At 36.5% G+C, this 21,166-nt stretch overlaps 2 protein-coding genes across 2 annotated transcripts; both read right to left on the reverse strand.

The window, feature by feature from the left end:
• Positions 1-668: 668 nt before the first annotated feature.
• Positions 669-4,734, reverse strand: LOC120632347 (electron transfer flavoprotein subunit beta). Its single transcript, XM_039902201.1, has 6 exons — positions 4,578-4,734; positions 3,880-4,038; positions 3,408-3,566; positions 2,601-2,681; positions 1,751-1,891; positions 669-969 (listed from the first exon to the last, which is right to left on the reverse strand). The coding sequence occupies exons 1-6, from the start codon at positions 4,626-4,628 to the stop codon at positions 799-801; spliced, it is 762 nt and encodes a 253-aa protein (XP_039758135.1). The 5' UTR covers positions 4,629-4,734; the 3' UTR covers positions 669-798.
• A 1,346-nt stretch (positions 4,735-6,080) lies between these two features.
• On the reverse strand, positions 6,081-20,818 carry LOC120632348 (splicing factor 3B subunit 2-like). The gene is made up of 13 exons (XM_039902202.1): positions 19,883-20,818; positions 18,036-18,163; positions 17,758-17,915; positions 16,945-17,140; positions 15,426-15,635; positions 12,615-12,817; positions 10,682-10,832; positions 10,066-10,269; positions 8,986-9,061; positions 8,526-8,700; positions 7,597-7,703; positions 6,604-6,800; positions 6,081-6,268 (listed from the first exon to the last, which is right to left on the reverse strand). Exons 1-13 carry the CDS (start codon positions 20,667-20,669, stop codon positions 6,200-6,202), a joined length of 2,661 nt encoding a protein of 886 aa, XP_039758136.1. The 5' UTR covers positions 20,670-20,818; the 3' UTR covers positions 6,081-6,199.
• Positions 20,819-21,166: the final 348 nt, after the last annotated feature.

The raw sequence follows: 21,166 nt of genomic DNA on the forward strand, positions 1-21,166 counted from the left end.
CATGTATGCTGGCTACTTTGGGCCATTTTATACCATATATCGATTCAACCGTTACATATTTGTATATGGTGCGATGAATAAATAAATATACTACGACAATACACACATAGTCCCAGAGTAAGCTTAGCTTGTGTTATAGGTACCAAGATAACTGATGAATAATTTTATGATTAATATTTATAATATATAAATAAACCTGGGTGTTTCCATATACATGTACACTGAAAAAAAGTCATGTTCATCACACAAACATTATCCAGTTGTGGGAATCGAACCCACGGCCTTGGACTCAGAAAGCAGGGTCGCTGCCCACTGCGCCACTCTGCCGTCTTAATTAAGGCAGCAAAACATAAAAATAGTTCCGGTATACATCTAACCCTTTTTCGATGCATACTACTCAGTCGCGATCTGTCATTTCTGACCAAATTGCCATATTGGAAATATGCTACTCAGTCTTGACTTGTCTTGCTGACAGTATGATATTGAGTCATGACTTGTCATATGGGCAGTTTGCTACTAAGTCAAACCATTACAAAACTCTCATCCCTACAATTTGTATTGAGATAGTAGGTTGCTTTTAGTAAAAAAAAAAACAAAATCAGCTGTACAATAGAGTTTCGACTTTATTTGCACTATTATTACTTTAGATATAAAATAAAACTACGATGTTATAAAGACGATAAAATGTATTTAACAGACATACGATAAATCTACAATGATTCTTAAAATCCGTGTATCAAAAACAACGATACATAAACTATACAAAGATTAAAGTGGTAAACTATGATGTGAGTTTTTTTAAACATGGCCCCCTTCCTTCAGTTTAGCGACCAGTGTGTCTACATCTGGGACGACAGAGCCGGCTTGCCTCACTGGTGGATCTACAACGCTGACTACTTTTATCCTAGGGGACAGGTCGACACCAAGGTCCTTTGCGCTGACTTTCTTCATTGGCTTCTTCTTTGCTTTCTGAAAAATTTTGATAAATTTCATTATACTACACATAGTACATAACTGAAAAACGAAATAATACTTCAGAGGCTTTGGAGGTACATTATTTACTGTCTCTGAGACTTATCTATGAAACCGAAACGCTAATAGTTTTTCGATAAACCATTGTCATAGTTTTTACTGAAAATCATCAGATGCAGCTCTAACGCAACATGCAAAAGTAAAATCAAGTTATCCCTGTCACGTTATTATGTACGAGTCGCGTAGCGTAGGTACTATGCGCGTGTCGTTCTTTTATCTTCAATAGGGTTGTCATAAGTCAACACTGAAAATGTGTTGAATTTGTTTTTATGGAAAAAATATGTGCTTCTTTTGATTTAATATTTTCCAGTATTTCGACATTCGTTACAAGTTGTGTATTTTTATTTATTTCCTATAAAAGGATAAAAACAAAGGCTTTTTTACTTTGGTGGTAAGTGATGATGCAATCTTAGATTGAAGTGGGCTAGTCCAGTTAAGGAGTGTGGCAGTTATATGAAACTACCCTATATTGGTTCCCAAGCAGTATCTTAAAGACAGCACAACTTAAATCTCTTGGCAGCATGGGAACTCAAGAATAATTTTAATAAATGATGTTTTTAAAAGGTACAGAGATACAGGTAGTACTATCCTTTTATCAATGTTCTTATTGAAAAACAAAAGGATAGACTATATTTTTAGTCCTGTCAACTAATATTTAACCAGTAAGTTAGCACTAATATTTTACTGGAGACACTTAAAAATAATATAAAGTACGAACCATAATATTTGGTAGAGTAGCGTATCTAGGTTCATTTAGCCTAAGATCTGCGCTGATCACAGCAGGTAGTTTCGTTTTAATCACCTCTAAACCACCGTCAATCTCGCGGGTTATAGTTAAACCAGCATCTGATTTTTCTACCTGGAAATAAGTTTAAGTAAACCAGTCATTTAAAAACATTTCTGATGGAATTTGGTCATGTGTATTCATACAAATATTATAAATGTTAAATTTTATCTGATTAATTTATTTGTTATCTATTTTCAGGTCAACCAAGTCAATTTGGCACATATTATATAATAGTTTGCATTCTGGAGATGAACATAAAATACTTTATATACCAGAAATGTTCCCACAAGATTTAAATAAAGACTTTGTAACCTATGGATTTGCAGATAAATCAATCTAGGCCAAATTTTGTTTATATAATTAAGTTATAGGTTGTTGTGGGCTCTTAGACCAGGCCACATTTGGAATACTCTTAGCTTTGTTTTTAGTTAACGATTTTAGTTATCACCACACAATAATGGTATATCAACATTGTAAAAAAAAATATTTAGAATTCAATTTTAAAAGTCTACAAAAATTTTGGAAGAAAATAAATATGGTAGAAAATAAGCCAGGCGCCATACAAACATACTGGAACCCCTACAGTGTGATATTCATACTCAAACAGAAAAATAAGTAAAACAACTTTATCTTCATATTATCATTTAAAATTTTACAAACATCATATTCATTCATTTATCATTGTTTAAATAAGATCCAGTTGACAATATTATTTCTTATCTAAGGTTATCAAACTCTAAAAAGATCAATTTAGTACATTTGAAATATGTTTTATAATTACCTTAGAGGCAAAAGTGCCTTGAGGCCAGTCCAAGAGTGCAGCTATCATTTGTGCAGTTTGGTTGGAGTCATCATCAATGGCCTATAAAAAAATGACAAAATAATTAATCTCCATTAAATTAAAACTTTTGCAGCACTAAAGACTAAAAGTTCAAAACGCGAAACATATCTCAAGTGCAAAAAACATTGCCCAGAAATAATATCAATTTGATATTATTTCTAGGCATTTGAAGAAACTCTATTAGAACAGATGAAAAGCAGACAAAGTGACCCAAACTTTAAACTTATAATTGCAACAGAGAAACTTAATCAAGTTATGTCTCACATTAGCCAGCCCAACCCAAAAGTTATAGGGCCTATGATGTAAAGAATTCTTAAACAAAACACATGAGGCAATAGCTGCAAACAATACCTTTAATAAGTTTTCTTTGAGATGGCAGGTCACAACCAAGGAGCAACTTATAGCTTAGCATCATCTTAGTATTTATATGACTTGCTACGTTGATACATTTTATATGTATTAACGTAATAGCCTCCTAAAGCATCAAATCTCTGAGCAGAAAGAGTTGAAATAATATCCAAATAATAATAGAGTAATTATAAACAGACAAACAAACTTCTCTTATTCCCTGACACAGTGCTATGGAAGGGATAAAACTTAAGTGTCCACACTTAAGTTTTATCCCTTGTCAGGCGATGTAATCAGGAGATATAATTATTATCTCCAGCCTATGATAGTAGTGCTGGGGAAGTAACTATCTGTATTCCAACTAAGTCCTTATACATACATGTATTAGATAATACTGACCTGTTTTCCAACAATAACGATGTCTGCCTTCTCATCTTGGGAGAGCTTGGCTAATATTTTGGCGACATGTAGAGGCTGCATGGTCTCATACTCAGCACCAGCCACTTCCACATGAATAGCCCTGTCTGCTCCCATGGCAAGGGCAGTTCGCAGGGTTTCCTAACAAAATAAAGAGTATTTAGTTAAAGAAATTAAATATAAGTTTCGTAGCTTTAACCAACAGTTTCATGCATTTAAGATTATAAAAAAAGTTCATAACTCCATAGTCCATCCAACACAAAATAATTTTGATTAATAGCACAGACAGATTTCATACATCCTGGTGGAAAGAAACACAAGGTTTAACTGCCTTATTAGTGTAGTAGTTAGCATATTTAAGGATTCTAGTAAGAACTGCACAGTAGATGCAAAATGGCAATTTTTAGAAGTATTTTTGGTGGAGTGACAAGCTTTACACATTTAAAAGTATTACTTGAGCTTGTGCAGGGCCACAAGAAACAGCAATGACTTCACTCGCTAGCTTCTTCTCCTTCATTCTTACAGCCTCCTCCACAGCTATTTCATCAAATGGATTCATGGAGTGCTTCACCCCATCTGTTACTACTCCAGTTTTGTCTGGTTTCACACGAATCTACAAAAAATATAAATGAACAATAAGGAGTGTTATTTTTGTAAACCTTTTTTTTTTAACTTCTCAGTAGAATAAAGACTTTCAGACTCAAACATAAGCCTATTTCAGATTTAATTTGATATGAGAATGTTCAAAACACTGTATATGGCATTAAATTTAAGAGGTTTTGATGAGATCCCATCATCAAGGAGACTTGGTAACAATAATTGGAACACCTCAAGATATACTTTCCAAACTCCCAAAGAATATAACAATTGATTCAGAAGTCAATATCAATGTCAAATTTTAAGTTGGAAGTTTTATACAACTTTTGGAGCTATATAGTAGATTTTTGTTTATTCATAGCTAATTATTTAATAATTCGGAGATAAAAAAAATTGTCGACAAAGTTGAGTAAACAACAGTTATAAACAGTTATTCGGATAAAACACTTAAAAGTGCTTGTGTATTTTATGTGAAATGTTATTTCTATAAAGTTTTCGAACAAGTAAAAACTAACCTTTGTACTTTTATTTTCAGAGGTTAAATAAACGTCTTACCTTAACTGCATAGTCAATAACTCTTTTGACACCAACTAAGACGCGAGACATCTTTAATATTACTTAAAAATATCTTAAAATTAATAAATTAATAAATAATAAAATTGACTTCGACGACAGTACGAAGTCCAACAAAAATATTGCGACACAGATTTCAATTTAGTCTACGGGCGAAAACAAAGAGTAAAGTAACATGTTACCACCGTAGACTAGGACTTTTAAGTACCTATGAAATAGTAGTATATATTTTATGTATGTAAATAAGGTTTTTTTTGTGCTCTTAAGACCAAGTACCTATTAGTATTTGCCTAGTAGTACCTACTAGGCAAATATAAAAAATTTTACCCTGTTTAATGTAATGCAACCTTGTTGTTCTAGTGGTTAGGTTGAACTTCGGCTCACGAGATGGGTTTCACTCCCGGGTCGTGCCATGAATCATATTCTATTGAACTTTTGTTAAAAAGTCCGTGTACTTACCAGCCCGATGGAAGAAACACGTTTAGCCTTTTATTCGTCAAGCCCACGCAATTTGTAAAAATACAGGTAGCAGGTAATGTATAGGTAGGTAGACTGACCTAAAATAATAATTGTATGAATTTTTTAATACCAGCTTAATTAATAATAATCAATATTTACCAATTCGGAAAATAATATATCGCAGTCTGCTAATGCGACGTAGAAGCTCCCAGAAACTTACGGCCTTAACTACTGAGGCACCTGCTAGACAATTCTAAACAACTAAAGACTCAGCCTAACTAACTATTATACTGCCTCATCGTTACATCTATACTGGATTTATAATTATAACTAGCGGTCCCTCTCGGCTTCATCCGCGTATAAGTCAGTCAACATTTAAAAAATAAACTTATTTATCTTTTAAAGGCGGACCTTTTTAAAGAACTTTTAAATGGGAACAACTTTGTCACTATCGCACGCAGCGGAAGCTCTTAAAAGAAAAAAAAAACACCGGATTTAATACATTCTTCTCTGATGCTATGCTCTTATTGTGCTTAGGGTGCTGCTATATCGCCTACAGCCTTCTTCGATAGATGGCCAATCAAACACTGAAAGAATTTTTCAAACCGGATCTTGTCATCATCCTGAGATCATCGCGTTCAAGTAAACAAACAAACAAACTCTTCAGCTTTATATATTAAAACCGTGGTGGGAGGGGCCCGACGTGACAGCCCAGGTGGCATGCGCGTGAGTTGCGCGCGGTACTGGACAATACTTAGACATTGCAACATTACCTTATTTTTGAAATATAAAATATTGTTTCTAAAATAAACGTAGCCTCAGTTACTCCTTATCGCATCAGCTGTCCTGTCAATAAAAGTCCCATCGAAATCGATCCAGCCATTTCAGAGATTAGCTGGAACAAATTTTGGTGTATGTATCGTATATATATTCATATACATTATACATGTAGTAAAAAACGGTTATTTCAATATTACTAACAAACACTCCAATTTTATTTTATGTAAAGATAGATAAAAGTCACAGTAAGTATTTCAGTGTTTTATTTTCGTCAGGTAATAAGTACATGTGAGCTTCACTCACAATCACATTACTATTTTGCATACTTAAAATAATACAATTAAACTTATATAATATATATACAATTAGAATTTGAATTCTTTGTATTTCTTTGCTTGCTTCGAATCCGTATTTTGCTGTCGTTTCCGTTTGTTCTGTAAAAAAAAAACCAAAGGGATAGTTCATTTCAAATTAAAATTTATTATATTATTCGTAATCCCAAAAACGTGTCAGAAATAAGATTTTTTTAAACTGGCAACCCTTGTTAGTGTGATATCAACCCTTTTTTGGAGTGTTCGTTAGATTTTTGAGGTTGTTGGTTGGCGCTGGTGATATTGCTTAACAGTATTCATTAAGTGCCTCGTTGGTCTAATTATTAGCATGTTCAACTACGGATTGCGAAGTCCTGAGTTAAGAGTCCAGGGTTGTGCTAAGATTTGCATGGGGATTTACTCTCAGAACTAATAATAACTAATTGTTATTCGTTTACCTTTTGCCTAGCGACGTGGTCAGCAAGCATGTCTGACAGGTCCTCTCTTCCTTTGGGCCTGGTCTCTCTCAAATGTCTCTCGTATCTCGCCGCTACAGCCTCAGGCTCCAGTTCTAACTCTGATGGATCGAGCGCTACTTCCACGCCTCCTGACGCGGCATCAGAACTAACCCCTGGTGCGCTCACAGCTCTCTTACCTAGAACATAGTGTTATTTTTAACCCACTTAAAAAAGGAGAAGGTTCTCAATTCATCGAAATCTTTTTTTTTAAATATATGTTACCCGATTACTCGAAGACGCCTGAACCGATTTGAAAAATTCTTTTTTGTTTTAAAGGGCATACTTTCTAGGTGGTCCCATTTAAATTTTATCAAAATCGGTCGAGCGTGGTTGCCGGTGTACTTACGAAAACAAGAGGCTTAACACCTACGCCTCAGGTTGATGGATATGGATAGGCGATGGCCACCGTAAAGCGTCGGTTCTTTTTTTTTTTAAAATAAAAAGGTTTGAATAAAAGAACCGACTTTGTTATACAACTAAAAAGCAAGAAATAAATATTTTCTACAACATTTTAAAGTCGGTGCCAAGTAAAATTTAGAAAACATCAATCTTATATAGTACGTGTAATAAGAAAACCGAAATAATACTTCGCAGACTTTAGAGGTACATTTTTTTAAAAGTTATAACACATTATATGCGACGATTTTTCTTCGACCTGTTTGGCTGGGTTGTTTGTGTTGGCCACACCTTAGTTACTTTCGAACTGCGCTGTATTATATTTTTTTATAAATGTGGGACATTCTGTCTGACGTAATTATATGGCGTGTGTCTTATTGAAGAATTGAAGTATTATTTTTATTGACCATTATCTTTTTTGTAAGCACAGCCAAAGAATTTAATATTCTGCTGGGAAGGTTCTTCGAGAGGGGTTGGAAATTTGGAATATCAATTTCGCTATGTGTTGCTTTTTCCCGAAGAAGATCGTACACTTACCAGGGTTAGCCGCGTTGATATCGTAGACGTGAGTTGAAGCCATCATACCGGACGTCAACCCCACGCGCCTCTCGGGCAGAACTTGGTACAACGCGGGGGTGTCGCCGCTGAGAAATAAAAAAAAAATTGCTTTCAAGCGCTTCTAAGGCGGTTGAGGTTACGATTGCAGAATAAACGCCTGGCACTAGCAATGTAATCTAACTTGGTGGTAATGATGCAGTTTAATCTGTTGTTATTTGTAATAAACCCGTGGCCGTGTGGCGGTAGATCATAGTACAACTTTCACCACTCCTTATCTTCCCGCGGGTGTACGAGGCCACTACCGCCCGTATTCTCAAACAATACTTCCTTGTGTATAGGGGCAATGCCTAAGTACGACATTTCTCAGTGCGTTCAGTATGATCAGCTATTCTTTTCATAAACAATATTCGAAATAAACTTTGATGTGCGAACGCATAGCAATGGGGCGCTGTGATTGGTTATCGTTCTGATTTGGCTTCACTCTGGTCGACTAGACACCTGTGTCTATTGTCAATTTTCATTATTATGTCATTGTCATTCGTGCTTACTGTTTTGTTGAATTTTTAGATAATTAAAATATCAACGGTGAAGGAAAACACCGTGAGGAAACCTGCATGCCTGAGAGTACTCCATAAGTGTGTGGACACCATTGAGAACTTTATGGTGTACTCTCAGGCATTTTAACTTAAAAAAGCGCATAACTTAGAAAAGTTCGAGGTGCGTGGATTCGAACTGGATCCCACAGTCCACCAAGCACTGCCAGCGTGGCCAGCGTGGTCGACTACCCCTTCTAGTTATGGGAGGAGACCCGTACCCTGGAGTGGGCCAGTAATGGGTTGATATGATGATGCAGATATATTTTTAGAGATTAAAAAGCAATTTTTCAATTCATTACTAATATTTCTTACCCTTCGATATCGGAGTCCAGCTTTTTCTTCCTCAGTTCTATAGTGTCCGGCGTCTCGACGCCTGGCGGCACTGAGCTGATGCCGAGTGGTGTGACGAGACCCTCACCAGGTGTCGCCACTCCAGCTGCCACATCGTTCTCTCCTTGGTTTTCACCCTCGCCTTCGTCGGATTCCTCTGTGCACAAAAAAAAACTTAGTTACAAAACATAAAATATGGTATAAACATAGTTGCCGTGATAATTGCGGTTTTTTAATACTTATATTATTAAAACGAAAGTATGTTTTTTTTTGTTCTTCTTTCACGCCTCAACTGTGTTTTTGCATAGCTATATTATGGCCGGTTATGATGAGATGAATGGCTCGGTTTCTGTGGGGTATTCAGTTATTAATTGTTCACGTTATCGAAAATAACTGCATTCAAATCAAATTTCATTTTGATATTATTATAAAAAGTACATACCTTCCTCGGATTCCTCTTCAGATTCAGATTCTAATTCGCCCCACATTGTCCTGTCGATGTCTTGGTCTTCGGCATCCTGCAATATAAAACGTAATTTAGAGAGAGAGAGACCTTTAGGACATATCCTTCTTAAAAGCATCATCAACAATCGATTAACCAAAGAAAAACTGGCAATTCCGACTAATCGTAATCGATGTAAAGGTGTAAGTATTGTTTTGCTTATTATTTTGTTCTGTTACCTTTTATCTGTGTGTTTGTCCGAAATTAAAGAATTCCTTTTTATTGTACACCACAGAAAAAATAACAGTAAATATAAATAGAGAAGTTGGAATCAAGGTACATTTTGGTGGTCTTATCAACCGAAAGCGTACATAGCTATATTTGGCAGCCGGTTGGCGCAGTAGGCAGCGACCCTGCTTTTTGAGTCCAAGGCCGTAGGTTCGATTCCCACAACTGGACAATGTTTGTATGATGAACATGAATGTTTTTCATTGTCTGGGTGTTTATCTGTAGGTATATTATAAGTATTAATGTGTTTTATATTCATAACAAAATATTAATCAGCTTTCTTAGTACCCATAACACAAGCAAGCGTATTACTTTGGCGCTAGGTGGCGATGTGTGTATTTTATAGATGTAAGGAAGATGTGATGGCTGTCACCGCGTATTTTTTGTGTCTGCCTACCTATATTGTATAGGTAAATGATGTTTTTTTTTGAGCGTGTGGAGTTTATATACAGTTTTTGGACACAATGCTCTGCATGCAATAATGGCTGAATTAGGGTTCTATATGCTTTTAATTCTGTCTGTACCTATACTTTATGTGTATGCGGCCTTCGCTGCCGCTAGCAATGCTATACGAGTAGCGCTAGCTACAAATGAAGGCCCGTAGAATTAATCTAATGCTATATAAAACAAGCCAGTATAGTGAACCTGTCAATCAACAATCTGCACTGGGCTAGCGTGGTGGACTACGACTTTAACCCCTCCTCTTTGTGGGAGGAAACCGGTACCCCGTAGTGAGCCGGTAATTGGTTTATATGATTATGATGATGATGATGATAGTGAACATGTGCTTACATCCTGCCCTTGGCTCTGGTGTCCGAACACGTCGCCGTAGAGTGGTTTCCCGGCCTCGTCGACGGGCGGCTTGCCCCAGCCGCCGGCGTGGTAGCCAAAGGCACAGGCGTCTGGAATGGGTGCGTTGAGACCGGGAATCTTCAGGTTGGGATACGACGGCGGCGGCCCGTAGCGTTGCTGCGCGATCAGCCATGGTGGGGGAACCTTATACAGCGGAAATACAATTTTGATTAAAGGTTTTTTTTATTAAGTATCACTGAAAACTCCCCCAAAACAGACTTTCGTGGTGTAATTTCTTAGAAATAGTTTGACGGGTACATTATGGGATTTGACGATATTTCACGAATTGTTGGTGATACTTTACGAACTGTTCGACATACTATTCTGACAACGTCACTTTTGAATTGAAAAGCTGTACGACTCTTTCTTGGTTTGCACAGTTCTACCACTGGATGCTACAAATTTGCTAGTTTAAAAACGTCCTGAATTTCAATCACTTCATGAACTAGGCGAGGAATATAGTGACAGCAACTATGTCGAAGTATCGACAGATCCATACTGGCTCTTTCGCAGAAAACGTAATAATTCGACGCGAATGTATAGAAATGAAACTTACCTTATGTGATCCGGGTCCAACTGGCATACCGAGTGCAGTTCGCAGCTCTTCGGATAGATCGCCCGGCTTCTTCTCACGCAACCGGGTCTCAAACTCCTTGCCCTCGTAATACAGATCGCCGTGGATTGTCATGCGGGGCTTTGTCTGCCATCTGAGCAATTACATTTATATTATTGATTAATTCGTTTTCTAAATATTAATAGGTATCTACATGAAAACTTGTACCCTTAATACACACCAGCGTTTTCAAAATAACAGATAATATGTTGGAATATTGTTTTTATTATTTTTTTATATTTTTAAAACGATCCTTGCAATAAAAAGTAACAAAAAGACTGTTTACTGAAAGAAAAAATGAAGAGTAGGTATAAAGTAGGCCTACTTAAAAATTACTAATTTCGAATTAAAATATTTTATCACATTTCTTACCTATTTTATGAATGTTGCTCCCATTATGTCATGGCCATCTGTAAACCTGAGTAAAGTGAAGAAAACTGACAGGTCTAGTGATTAAACTAGACCGTATGAGATCAGAAGGTGTATGAGTTATTCGGAAATCTCATTTTATGATTACATTTCAGGGGTACTTTAAATTTTATTTATGCATACAACTATTTACAATATTAATACAAAAAAATGCTTTTCAATATTTCTTGTTTGAAATTTTTTTGGATTGTAATTACAGAAGCGAAATCACACGGTAACTACAAAAGAAAATAGACATCATATTATTCCGTCTTCGATTTTTATAATTTAGTTGATGCATCTTTGAATGGACCCATTCAAGATATCCCTAAATCTAAATTACTTGACATAACATGCCTTTTATTAAGCTATATATTTTTTGTAATTTATTTCGCTTACATTAAAATGGAAACCATATCAAAAACGAAGTAAAATATGTCACAGAATATATAATATTTTTCATTTTTGACTAATTTCAAAATAATTTATTAGCTAGAAAATTTTAAACTTTGCTCTGTACAAGTGGAGTTAGGTATTTCTTGAATTGGGCCATCCATTTGGAACATTGCCGGCGGGACGAGAGGACTTGATCTGTCATTACCTTTAATCAACATATGAACAGAAGCCTGAATAGCATGCGATTATTATATTAAATGTCCACCAATCCGCACTGGACCAGCGTGGTGGGTTACAGCCTTAACCCCTTCTCATTTTGGGAGACCCGTAGCCTGATTACTTAAACGATAAAAAAGCTTGGGCGTAAATTGCTCTAGCTTCATAGCTTAATATAAATAAACTGTGACATGGTGATAACAAAAAAAAATTTACCCGGCTAAGTTTGTTGTGGGCTCTTCTTAGTTAGACCAGGGCGTGTTTGGAACCCTCGTAGCTTTAGGTTTAAGTTGGCGAACGAAGTTATCACCATCCCCTTACCATTATATAAACATACTAGCCGTGGCCCGCGACTTCGTCTGCGTTTGATTTTGTTTTTAAAGTATTCAGTATCGCTAAGCCTTAAATGAGTATAGTAGTATATATATATATATATATATATTTATAACACGTGACTGTCAATTAATTATAGACAAATAATTTGCAATAAAATAAAATTGCAACTATAAAGATCTAAGCTATCCTATCTCTTAAGTTGGACCAGACTGCTCACGGTGTGCCAATTTAATTTAAAATCGGTTAAGTAGTTTAGGCGTCCATCGCGGACAAACATCGTGACAGGAGATTTTTATATATTAAGATATGTATGAACGCTTCATAAGTGCCTGTGATAGGCCTACATGAATAAAGAAATTTTGAATTTGAATTTGAATTTGTAGTGGGCCGGTAATGGGTTGATATCGAGATGATATTACATATTTATACAGTAATAGTTGTGCAGTATTAGCAATGTTTTCACAGCAGTAGTACTGTACAAAAATGTATGATGTAAATAAAGTACGAAAACATGACTCACTTGAAGAAAGCATCGTGCAATTTTTGGTAGTCGATATCAATCTTCCCGAGTTTGGGCCGTGATCGTTCTCGCATCTTAGCTTTGAGCGTTTTGGTTTCTTCCTTGTCTTGTAGCGAAGCCCTCATCTCCATGATGCCAGTCTTCTTGATGAAGTCCGGAAGGTCGAACGGCGGTTTCTCTATACCACGCTTGCCTTGCAAATACTGCATAAAATATAAAAAACAAATCCTTCAATATAAGGTTAACTTCAATATGAACAATTAAAAAAGTTATCGAGTCCAAACAATGAAGTATTCATATGAAAAGACAGACATAGCAATTCGAGTCCGTAACCGCTAAATGATTGCGCAATACTTACAAGTGAGGATACTCAATTTTCAATATTTGGGCTGTTTTATGAAGGAAATATTGAATGAATGTGCATATAAATTTCGAAACCGACAGGATTTGAACCTGTGACCCTCAATTGCGGCCTGAGCGCTTTACCACTAAACTGCGATTCTCATACCGACGATGCCGAGATTAATGTATTACTGAATTAAGGTCTTTTTTTTTTCATAAGAGGTAGAGACAACTCTGACGATGTAAGCCGTGCTATGTCGCATGTGTCGCACTGGTTTAAAGTTAATAAAAATATAATAATAAATGGAGAATCACTAAAAATGGAAGATTCCACAGTTTTTCTGGGCATGACCTTGGATTGTAAGCTTCAGTGGGGTACCCATATAGATACACTAGCAGGTAAACTAAGCTCGGCTGCCTACGCCGTCAGGAAAATTAGACAGATTACTGACGTAGAAACAGCAAGACTTGTTTACTTCGCGTACTTTCATAGTGTGATGTCTTACGGGATCTTATTATGGGGAAAAGCTGCTGATATTGAAACTATATTCATATTGCAGAAAAGAGCTGTACGGTCAATATATAAACTTAAATCACGTGAATCCCTCCGTGAAAAATTTAAAGAAATTGGTATACTTACGGTAGCCTCACAATACATTTATAACAATATAGTATTTGTAAGACAACATATTAGTCTTTATAAACAAAAAGTGGATATAAACAGTCGACTTACAAGAAATGGTCATAAATTAGTGACATCTGCATATCGTCTGCAAAAGGTGCAGAAGTCATTTGTGGGATTGAGTATACGCTTTTATAATATGATTCCTAAGGTAATTTTGGACCTACCAATGCATAAGTTTAAAGAATGTGTTAAAACACATTTATTACAGCGAGGTTATTATACAATTGATGAGTTTCTTAATGATAAAGTTGCTTGGAAGCATCCGGCTCCGCTTTCATCTCTCACAAGATAGAAAAATGAATGTTTAAATATAAAATGTAAATTTTTGATGTTGGAAAAGAGCAACTGCTGAGTTTCTTGCCGGCTTCTTCTCGGTAGAATCTGCCTTCCGAACCGGTGGTAGAGTCACTACACACGGACAGACTTGACGTTTCAAAAGTGCTTGTATTAGGCCTACTTGAAATAAATGAATTTTGAATTTTGAATTTTTTGAATTTCATTCTTAAGCCGCATTATTCGCTTCGACCAAAAGCATTTACAGGTTAACTCATTAGAAAAAGGTTTTATTTATATGCAACGTGTAACCGATATACGAAATAATGTTGTAGGATGCATTAATATGTTTCATAAGGAATCTCCCTGAAAAAATATTAAACCAAAAGAGGCATTTTTAATTTTCCACACAAACGAATTCAAAACATCCTAATTATTTACTTATGCCAACCATATTGTAGATAAAAGACCGACACGCGCATAGTACCTACTCAACGCGATACGTACCTAATAAAGTGACAGGAGACACATGATTTTAATTTTGCATGTGATTTTACGGCTGTATGTGATATCTTTCATTCCAACCTATGGCGGTTTTTTACTCAAAAACTACTAGGTTTTCGCTTTAATTTACACGTGTATGTACATATATGTATATACAACGTGTAAATAAATGCTATAGTTGCGTCATATTTATATGACTTGACTATAATTTTCTTTTGGGGCGCTGTTCGGACCCTTTTTGCACAGTAAAGGAGACTAAACCCAGGCTGTATCTATAAATATATTAGGGTCATCCAAACAAACGCAAACGTTCAATTCTCTATAAAGATTGAAACAGTGATTTATAAGTCAATCAGTTGTTTGAACGGTACAAAAACCAGAAGAAGAAAACAAAAAGAAATCCTGTGTTATTCTTATGGGAATAAAAAAAATGCGATGAGGACTACCTTAATATTAATATTAGGGGCTCATCTTTGCTTGGGTGTAAACAATTGCTCTAACCAGGTTGCTTCTTAAATATTTTCTAATGACAATGTGAGATGGTGATAACAAAAAGAACACCCGGCTAAGTTTGTTGTGGGCTTCTTATCAGACCAGGGCGCGATTGGAACCCTCGTAGCTTTAGTTTTAAGTTTACGATTGTAGTTATCGCCATCACTACTCACTGCTATGTACACATTTTGTATATAATAACGCATCAAAAGTGCCATCTATGTGCCTATTTGAATAAAGATATATTTGACTTTGACTTTGACTTTGACTTTGACAGAATTTTTTGGTACAAACAAAAGAAACTTTTGAGCCTGTTTGGAAAAAAAGATTTTTTTTTTTTTTTGGGTTACTCTAATATATATAATAATGACGCAACTACAGCCTGGGTTTTGTCAACTTTACATTGCGCCAGAAAGGGACCGAACAGCGTCTTCATTAACTGGAAAACTAGCTAACGTACAGAAAAGGGTCCAGCGAAGGAGAAGTATAAAAAGCCCAGCTGCTCCAATTCTTACCTTCCGCTTGTAGCACCAGTGCCGCGGCACTTGCACGGTGTTGCGGTGCGCTTTCAGCTGGACGAGGAGCTTGGGGTCGCGCGCGGTCACGTCGTACATCTCCACCACGTCGGGGCGCGCAACTAGCTGCTTCAGTTCTGCCACGGACAGTCGCGACAGCTTTTTGAGCTTGCGTTTCGATAGACGCTCCTTCTCGTCCGCTGCGTGTTTCTGCAACAAACAGAGCCCGTAAATATGGAAGCAAGTTCTTAATTTTAAGACTGAAAGCTCATTAAAGTTTCTCCAAAATAAGTGTTCTAATAAAAATGCGTTACACATTGCAATGTGCACTATTACTAAAACCCATTAATGTGTTCACAAACACAGTTTTGAAGATATTTTTACAAGTAACAAAGGGATATATAAACAACATATTACAAGTGTAAATGAAAAATACTTCAAAGGCTTTAGAGGTACATTTTTTACTGTCACTGAGATTTATCTGTGAAATCGAAACGCTAATAGTTTTTAAATAAACCAATGCCTTAGTTATTACTCAAAGAAATTATATACAGCCTTAACATCCCATGCAAAAGTAAAATCGAGTGACTCCTGTCACTTTATTAGGTACGCATCGCGTTGCGTAGCTACTATGCACGTGTCGGTCTTTTATCTTTAACAGGGTTGTCATAAGTAATGGAAATATAAAAGTGCTTATTTTGATTTAATATTTTTACAGGGTGATTTCTTATGAAATGTACTTATACCCACTTCAACAGTGTTTCGTAATTCCGTTACACGTTGTATCACCTAACTTTTATGTTTAGTTTCAATAACTGCTCTACAATTATATACTATATTTTTTGAGATATTTTTACAAGTAAGTAAGACATATATTACTTAACTTTTAATAGCGGAGCGGTGATAGCCCAGTGGTTAGGACTTGGGCTTCACTTTCGGGTGGCCGAGTTTGAATGTCAGCACGCCTAAGTTATGTGCATTTTACCCAATGAAAATATCACTTGCTTCAACAGTGAAGGTAAACATCGTGAGGAAACCTGCATGCTTTAGAGTTCTCCATAATGTTTTCAAAGGCGTGTGAAGTCCTCCAATTCGCACTGGGCCAGCTTGGTGGACTGAGGCCTTAGTCTCATTGTGGGAGGAGACCTGTGCCCTGTCGGTCGGTAAAGGGTTGATGTGATGATGATATACTACGACAATACACACATCGCCACCTAGCCTCAAAGTAAGCGTAGCTTTTGTTATGGGTACCAAGACGACTGATGAATATTTTTATGAATTATATCTACATAAATACTTAGAAAATACATATAAACACCCAGACACTGAAAAACACTTATGCTCATCACACAAACATTTTCCAGTTGTGGGAATCGAACCCACGGCCTTGGACTCAGAAAGCAGGGTCGCTGCCCACTGCGCCAGTCGGCCGTCGTGATGACTTTTATGTATCAATAACTGCTCTAGGTAAAACTGCAATGAAAAAGGCAACAATCTCATTATTTCCAAAGTAACTAACCTCAACTGCTTCTTCATCAGCCGCGAACTGATCTGTAACCTTTTCGAGTGGCTTCTGACTTGGTTTAGGAGCATCCTTGCCAAGCTCGTCTTTCAATTCGTCCTTCTTCTCTGTAATCTTGAACGATTCAAGAATACGATGGAACTGGCGGTACATTGGCTCCATCTCGTGGAAATGGATACTTTCTTGCACATATCTATAAACAGTCAAAATTAAGTCATATTTCCTGGCTAAAGTTGTGATTGAGCTAAAACATAGCACATCTTGTGTATCCCTCTCTTATTTCAGCTTTTCTAGCATGTACGGTTAAATAATTATTAACAATCGTGCCGATGCTTTTGAATGAAAATAAAGAAAAGAAAAGAACATTCTATTAAAATAAAAAGACAGTCTGAAAGGCAGTTTGGGAGTTTTGCTTAGTGGGAAAGTGCCGCGATTGCTAGAGTCGAAGATTCAAATACTGTAGGTTCCGATTTTATATGAATTAAATGAGGGAAAAAAAAAATATTGATAAAATGAATGAAAGATTAGCGTATTTGTAAAAATCCTAGTCAATTTAATAAGTACCTCGCAAATATAAACTTATAGTTATCAAAAGTTGATTTATTTACCCACTTTATAAAATTACTTTAACACTTGTTTTGAAAACAAATTTTTGACTAGATATTAATGATGAGGTTGTTTACGTTTTGAAATTTACTAATTTGATTGGCATTACTGAGTACTATGTTAAAAAAACGCACATTAATTTATAGCAAAACTTATGCTTAATGTAGAATTAGATAATAATTTTAATTTATTTTCATAACTTACTCAATTTCAACTTCTTTTTCATTCTCCTTATCACTTGATTTGGATTTCTGACTCTTAGTTTTGTCTGTGTCTTGTTGTTTGGCCTCTTTACGCTTCTGTTTAGCCACCTTCTTCTTTTTTTTCTTGCGTTTGTTCTTATTTGCTTTGTTGGCGAGAGTCTGTAATCATTTAAAAATACTGTATTTTTACTACAGCTCTTCTATTTTGTTCAGAAATGAATAGATATTACAATGGAATATGTGGATGTAATTTATTATAGTGAAGCTTGAAAGTTTTACCTCTTGTTTGGAAATAACAGGTGGCATTGGTGCTTCAGGCATGTTATCGTCGTCAGAGTCGCCCTCCTCTTCTGCGTCATACTCAGTGCTTATTACAGGAGCGGGTGGAGCTAGCGGTTGTTTGTTTGCTGCACAAATAACAAGGTAGCTCAATATAATTCATAAGTTCAAACAATCTGTTAAACACATTTATTACAATAAGGTTATTTTTTATACAACTGACAAATTTTTAATGGCAAGGTTGATAAACATGCACTGCTTTACTTGTATCTCCGCAAGACAGAATAATTATTGTAGAATGTTGTGGATGAAAAGAGCAACTGCTGCATCTTTTGTTGGCTTCTTCTTTTTAGAATCTACCTTCTGAACCACTATAAACAGGCAGACCATAAACAGACAGATAGTACTTATATATATGTACTGTACGTATATATAGGCCAAACTGAAATAATTTAATTGACTTTATGAAATCAACTATTTATGATATATATGTTTAATAGGCTATAAACAAAATCCAAGTTCGTACGAAATAAAAACACGCCAAACCGCACACACCTCATAATTATGGACAGTAATATTGTAATGAAATGAAATATGTAAAATATTTTTATCCATATATATAAAAGGCAAAGGTGACTGAGTGATTGACTGAGTGATCTATTAACTCACAGTTCTAAATACTTGATGGATTGGGTTTAAATTTTGCACACAGATAGTTATTACAAGGTAGGCATGCGCTAAGATTGGATTTTTGAAAATTCCAACCCCTGATTTACCAATTTATTTTTCATGTTACATCAATGAAATCAAAAGCCTAAGCTTTTGAATAAAAATAAATAACTATGTTTCACAAAATTTAATTTAAAAAAGTCCAACTCGAAAGGCATCAAATAGGGTAGGGGGATGAAATCATATTATAAAAGTCATCATCATATTCTCTTCTTCTTTCATATTTTTCTGCAAGAATTTTTTTAAACCTTTGTAGTTAAAATTTACCAAATCAAAAATTTAACACAATGTGAGTGAAGCCACGGGCAAAAGCTACTTGACAATTATACTGACTGTGTGCTGGCCGGCAATTATACTGCCTTAGATATAGCTCAGAGCTGTGCTTTGAGTATCTCTACATAATCAAATCTGAAATGTAGTTGCTAATCTCTGAAGTTGCTAAAAACATAACTAAATGAGTCACAAAGCTAGGTGACAATGGGCAGAGCACATAGCTTGGAGAACCGCTGGCTCAACCCAAGGGGCTGGACTAGTGACCCCTCACTGGAATTGCGGTAGAAGATAGTAGATATACAGATTATGGGTATAAAGGTTTGTTAATTTGATTTTACGTCTTAGGTAAAGTGTACATATGATGATGATGATGATGAGATATGCTAAGCTGTTTGACAGAGTGTAGCTAAGGATGTATGTATGTTTTAGGATTTTACCACTAGGAATGTTAATAGTGTAGCATAGCTAAACACTGCACTTGGTTGTATACAGAGATGAATGCCAACAACTCTTTTAAATATTTATTTATTCAATTTTTATGTTAAATTCGAGACTGTGCTATTTCAAAATGCTATGTTTATGTAATCTTTGTGGCCTTTGATTGTAACGCTGTTGATTATGAATAAATAAATAAACAAAGAAAGCTACAATCGGTAGTTGAGTATGTAAGCTAGGGATTCGCTTGAAATTGCTACACAGTGGTGTAACAGTGGCAGTTTCATAGCCTGGCTTTGACCTCACTCACTGCTTAGCTGCCTAGTTGCCTCTTATGGAAGAGCATCCTTAGTAGCCAGCCAGTTGTAGGATAATTACTATGCAATATTGAAAAGTAGTATCAAATTTACCTTTTTCATTTTCATTTCCCAGTGCAGCCTGTCTTTGATCCTTATATGCTAGCGCTTCTTCTAGAGCTTTTGGCAGCACAACACCAATTGGAGCAGGGATAGCCTGTACTTTGTTCCTAAACTCTTCTGGTGTATCAATCTTCATAGTTAACAAGGATGGCAATAATCCTTGGGGTGCATCAGAGTCATCATTTTCTCTATCATCATCATCTTGCTCATCGCCCTGGTCATCCCAACCTGGAGGGCCGTCTCCTCTACCCTGCCGTACCCATCCTGGCGGCCCAGGAGGTGGCCCTTGTCCTTCCCATGGACCCATCCCAGGTCCCATGCCTGGTGGACCCATGCCTGGTGGACCCATGCCTGGTGGACCCATGTTAGGTGGCGGTCCCATTCCAGGCGGGCCTAAGTCCATTGCTGGATTAAAATTACCCTTCATGTTTGGCCCTCCACGCATCATACTAGGCGGCATTCGTGGCGGCATGCCTGGTGGTCCCATTGGCCCCATCCCCATACCCGGAGGAGGACCCATCCCAGGCGGAGGTGGGGGACCCATACCCGGTGGTCCCATGCCCATCATACCAGGCGGTGGACCCATATTTGGCGGGGGCATATTTGGAGGTGGAGCAGGCGAAGTAACTGGGGGCATAGCTCCAGGTGGTCCCACAGGTGGTGGAGGCATCCCTCCGGTCCCCATAGGTGGCGGTGGTATTGGAGGAAAGCTTGGCATTCCCGGCGGTGGACCCAGCGGCCCACTGTTGGCAGAACTAGTGCCGGGTGGCCCGTCCATACTGTATGTTGGTTGGTACAACGAACACTATTTATCTTATTAGCTATATTAAAATAGAACCGAAAACTTAGAACTATTCATTTACTTTAAAGATAACAATAACAAAATACGAAAATATGAGGTTAGAGCGTTGACAACTATCATGACAAGTTGACATTTAGACAAGCCAAGCTGTAACTTTTTTTATGACTGCTTCTAGTGTTTTTGAGCTAAATGACCGAATGATGATTTTATTTGTTTCCAACTTCCGGCATTGCTTAAAACGTCTGAAAAATATTTAGACGTTCCATGAAAGGGTAAATTTATGTAAATTCACAAACAGCAAGAGCTCCGAGAAAAAAAACCAAAACTTTTCCAAAAACTTTGGTTTTTTTATTTAATGATTAATTCATATGGTCAAATGAAATTTAGTTTGCAATGTAACGTGTTATGGCCTGTGGGAACGACGTATCAATCTTCGTATCAAATATTGAAGTTTGTTTAGGCTTGGTAAAGTA

Source organism: Pararge aegeria, chromosome 19, assembly GCF_905163445.1.
Source record: "Pararge aegeria chromosome 19, ilParAegt1.1, whole genome shotgun sequence".
Taxonomy (NCBI): Eukaryota; Metazoa; Arthropoda; class Insecta; order Lepidoptera; family Nymphalidae; genus Pararge; species Pararge aegeria.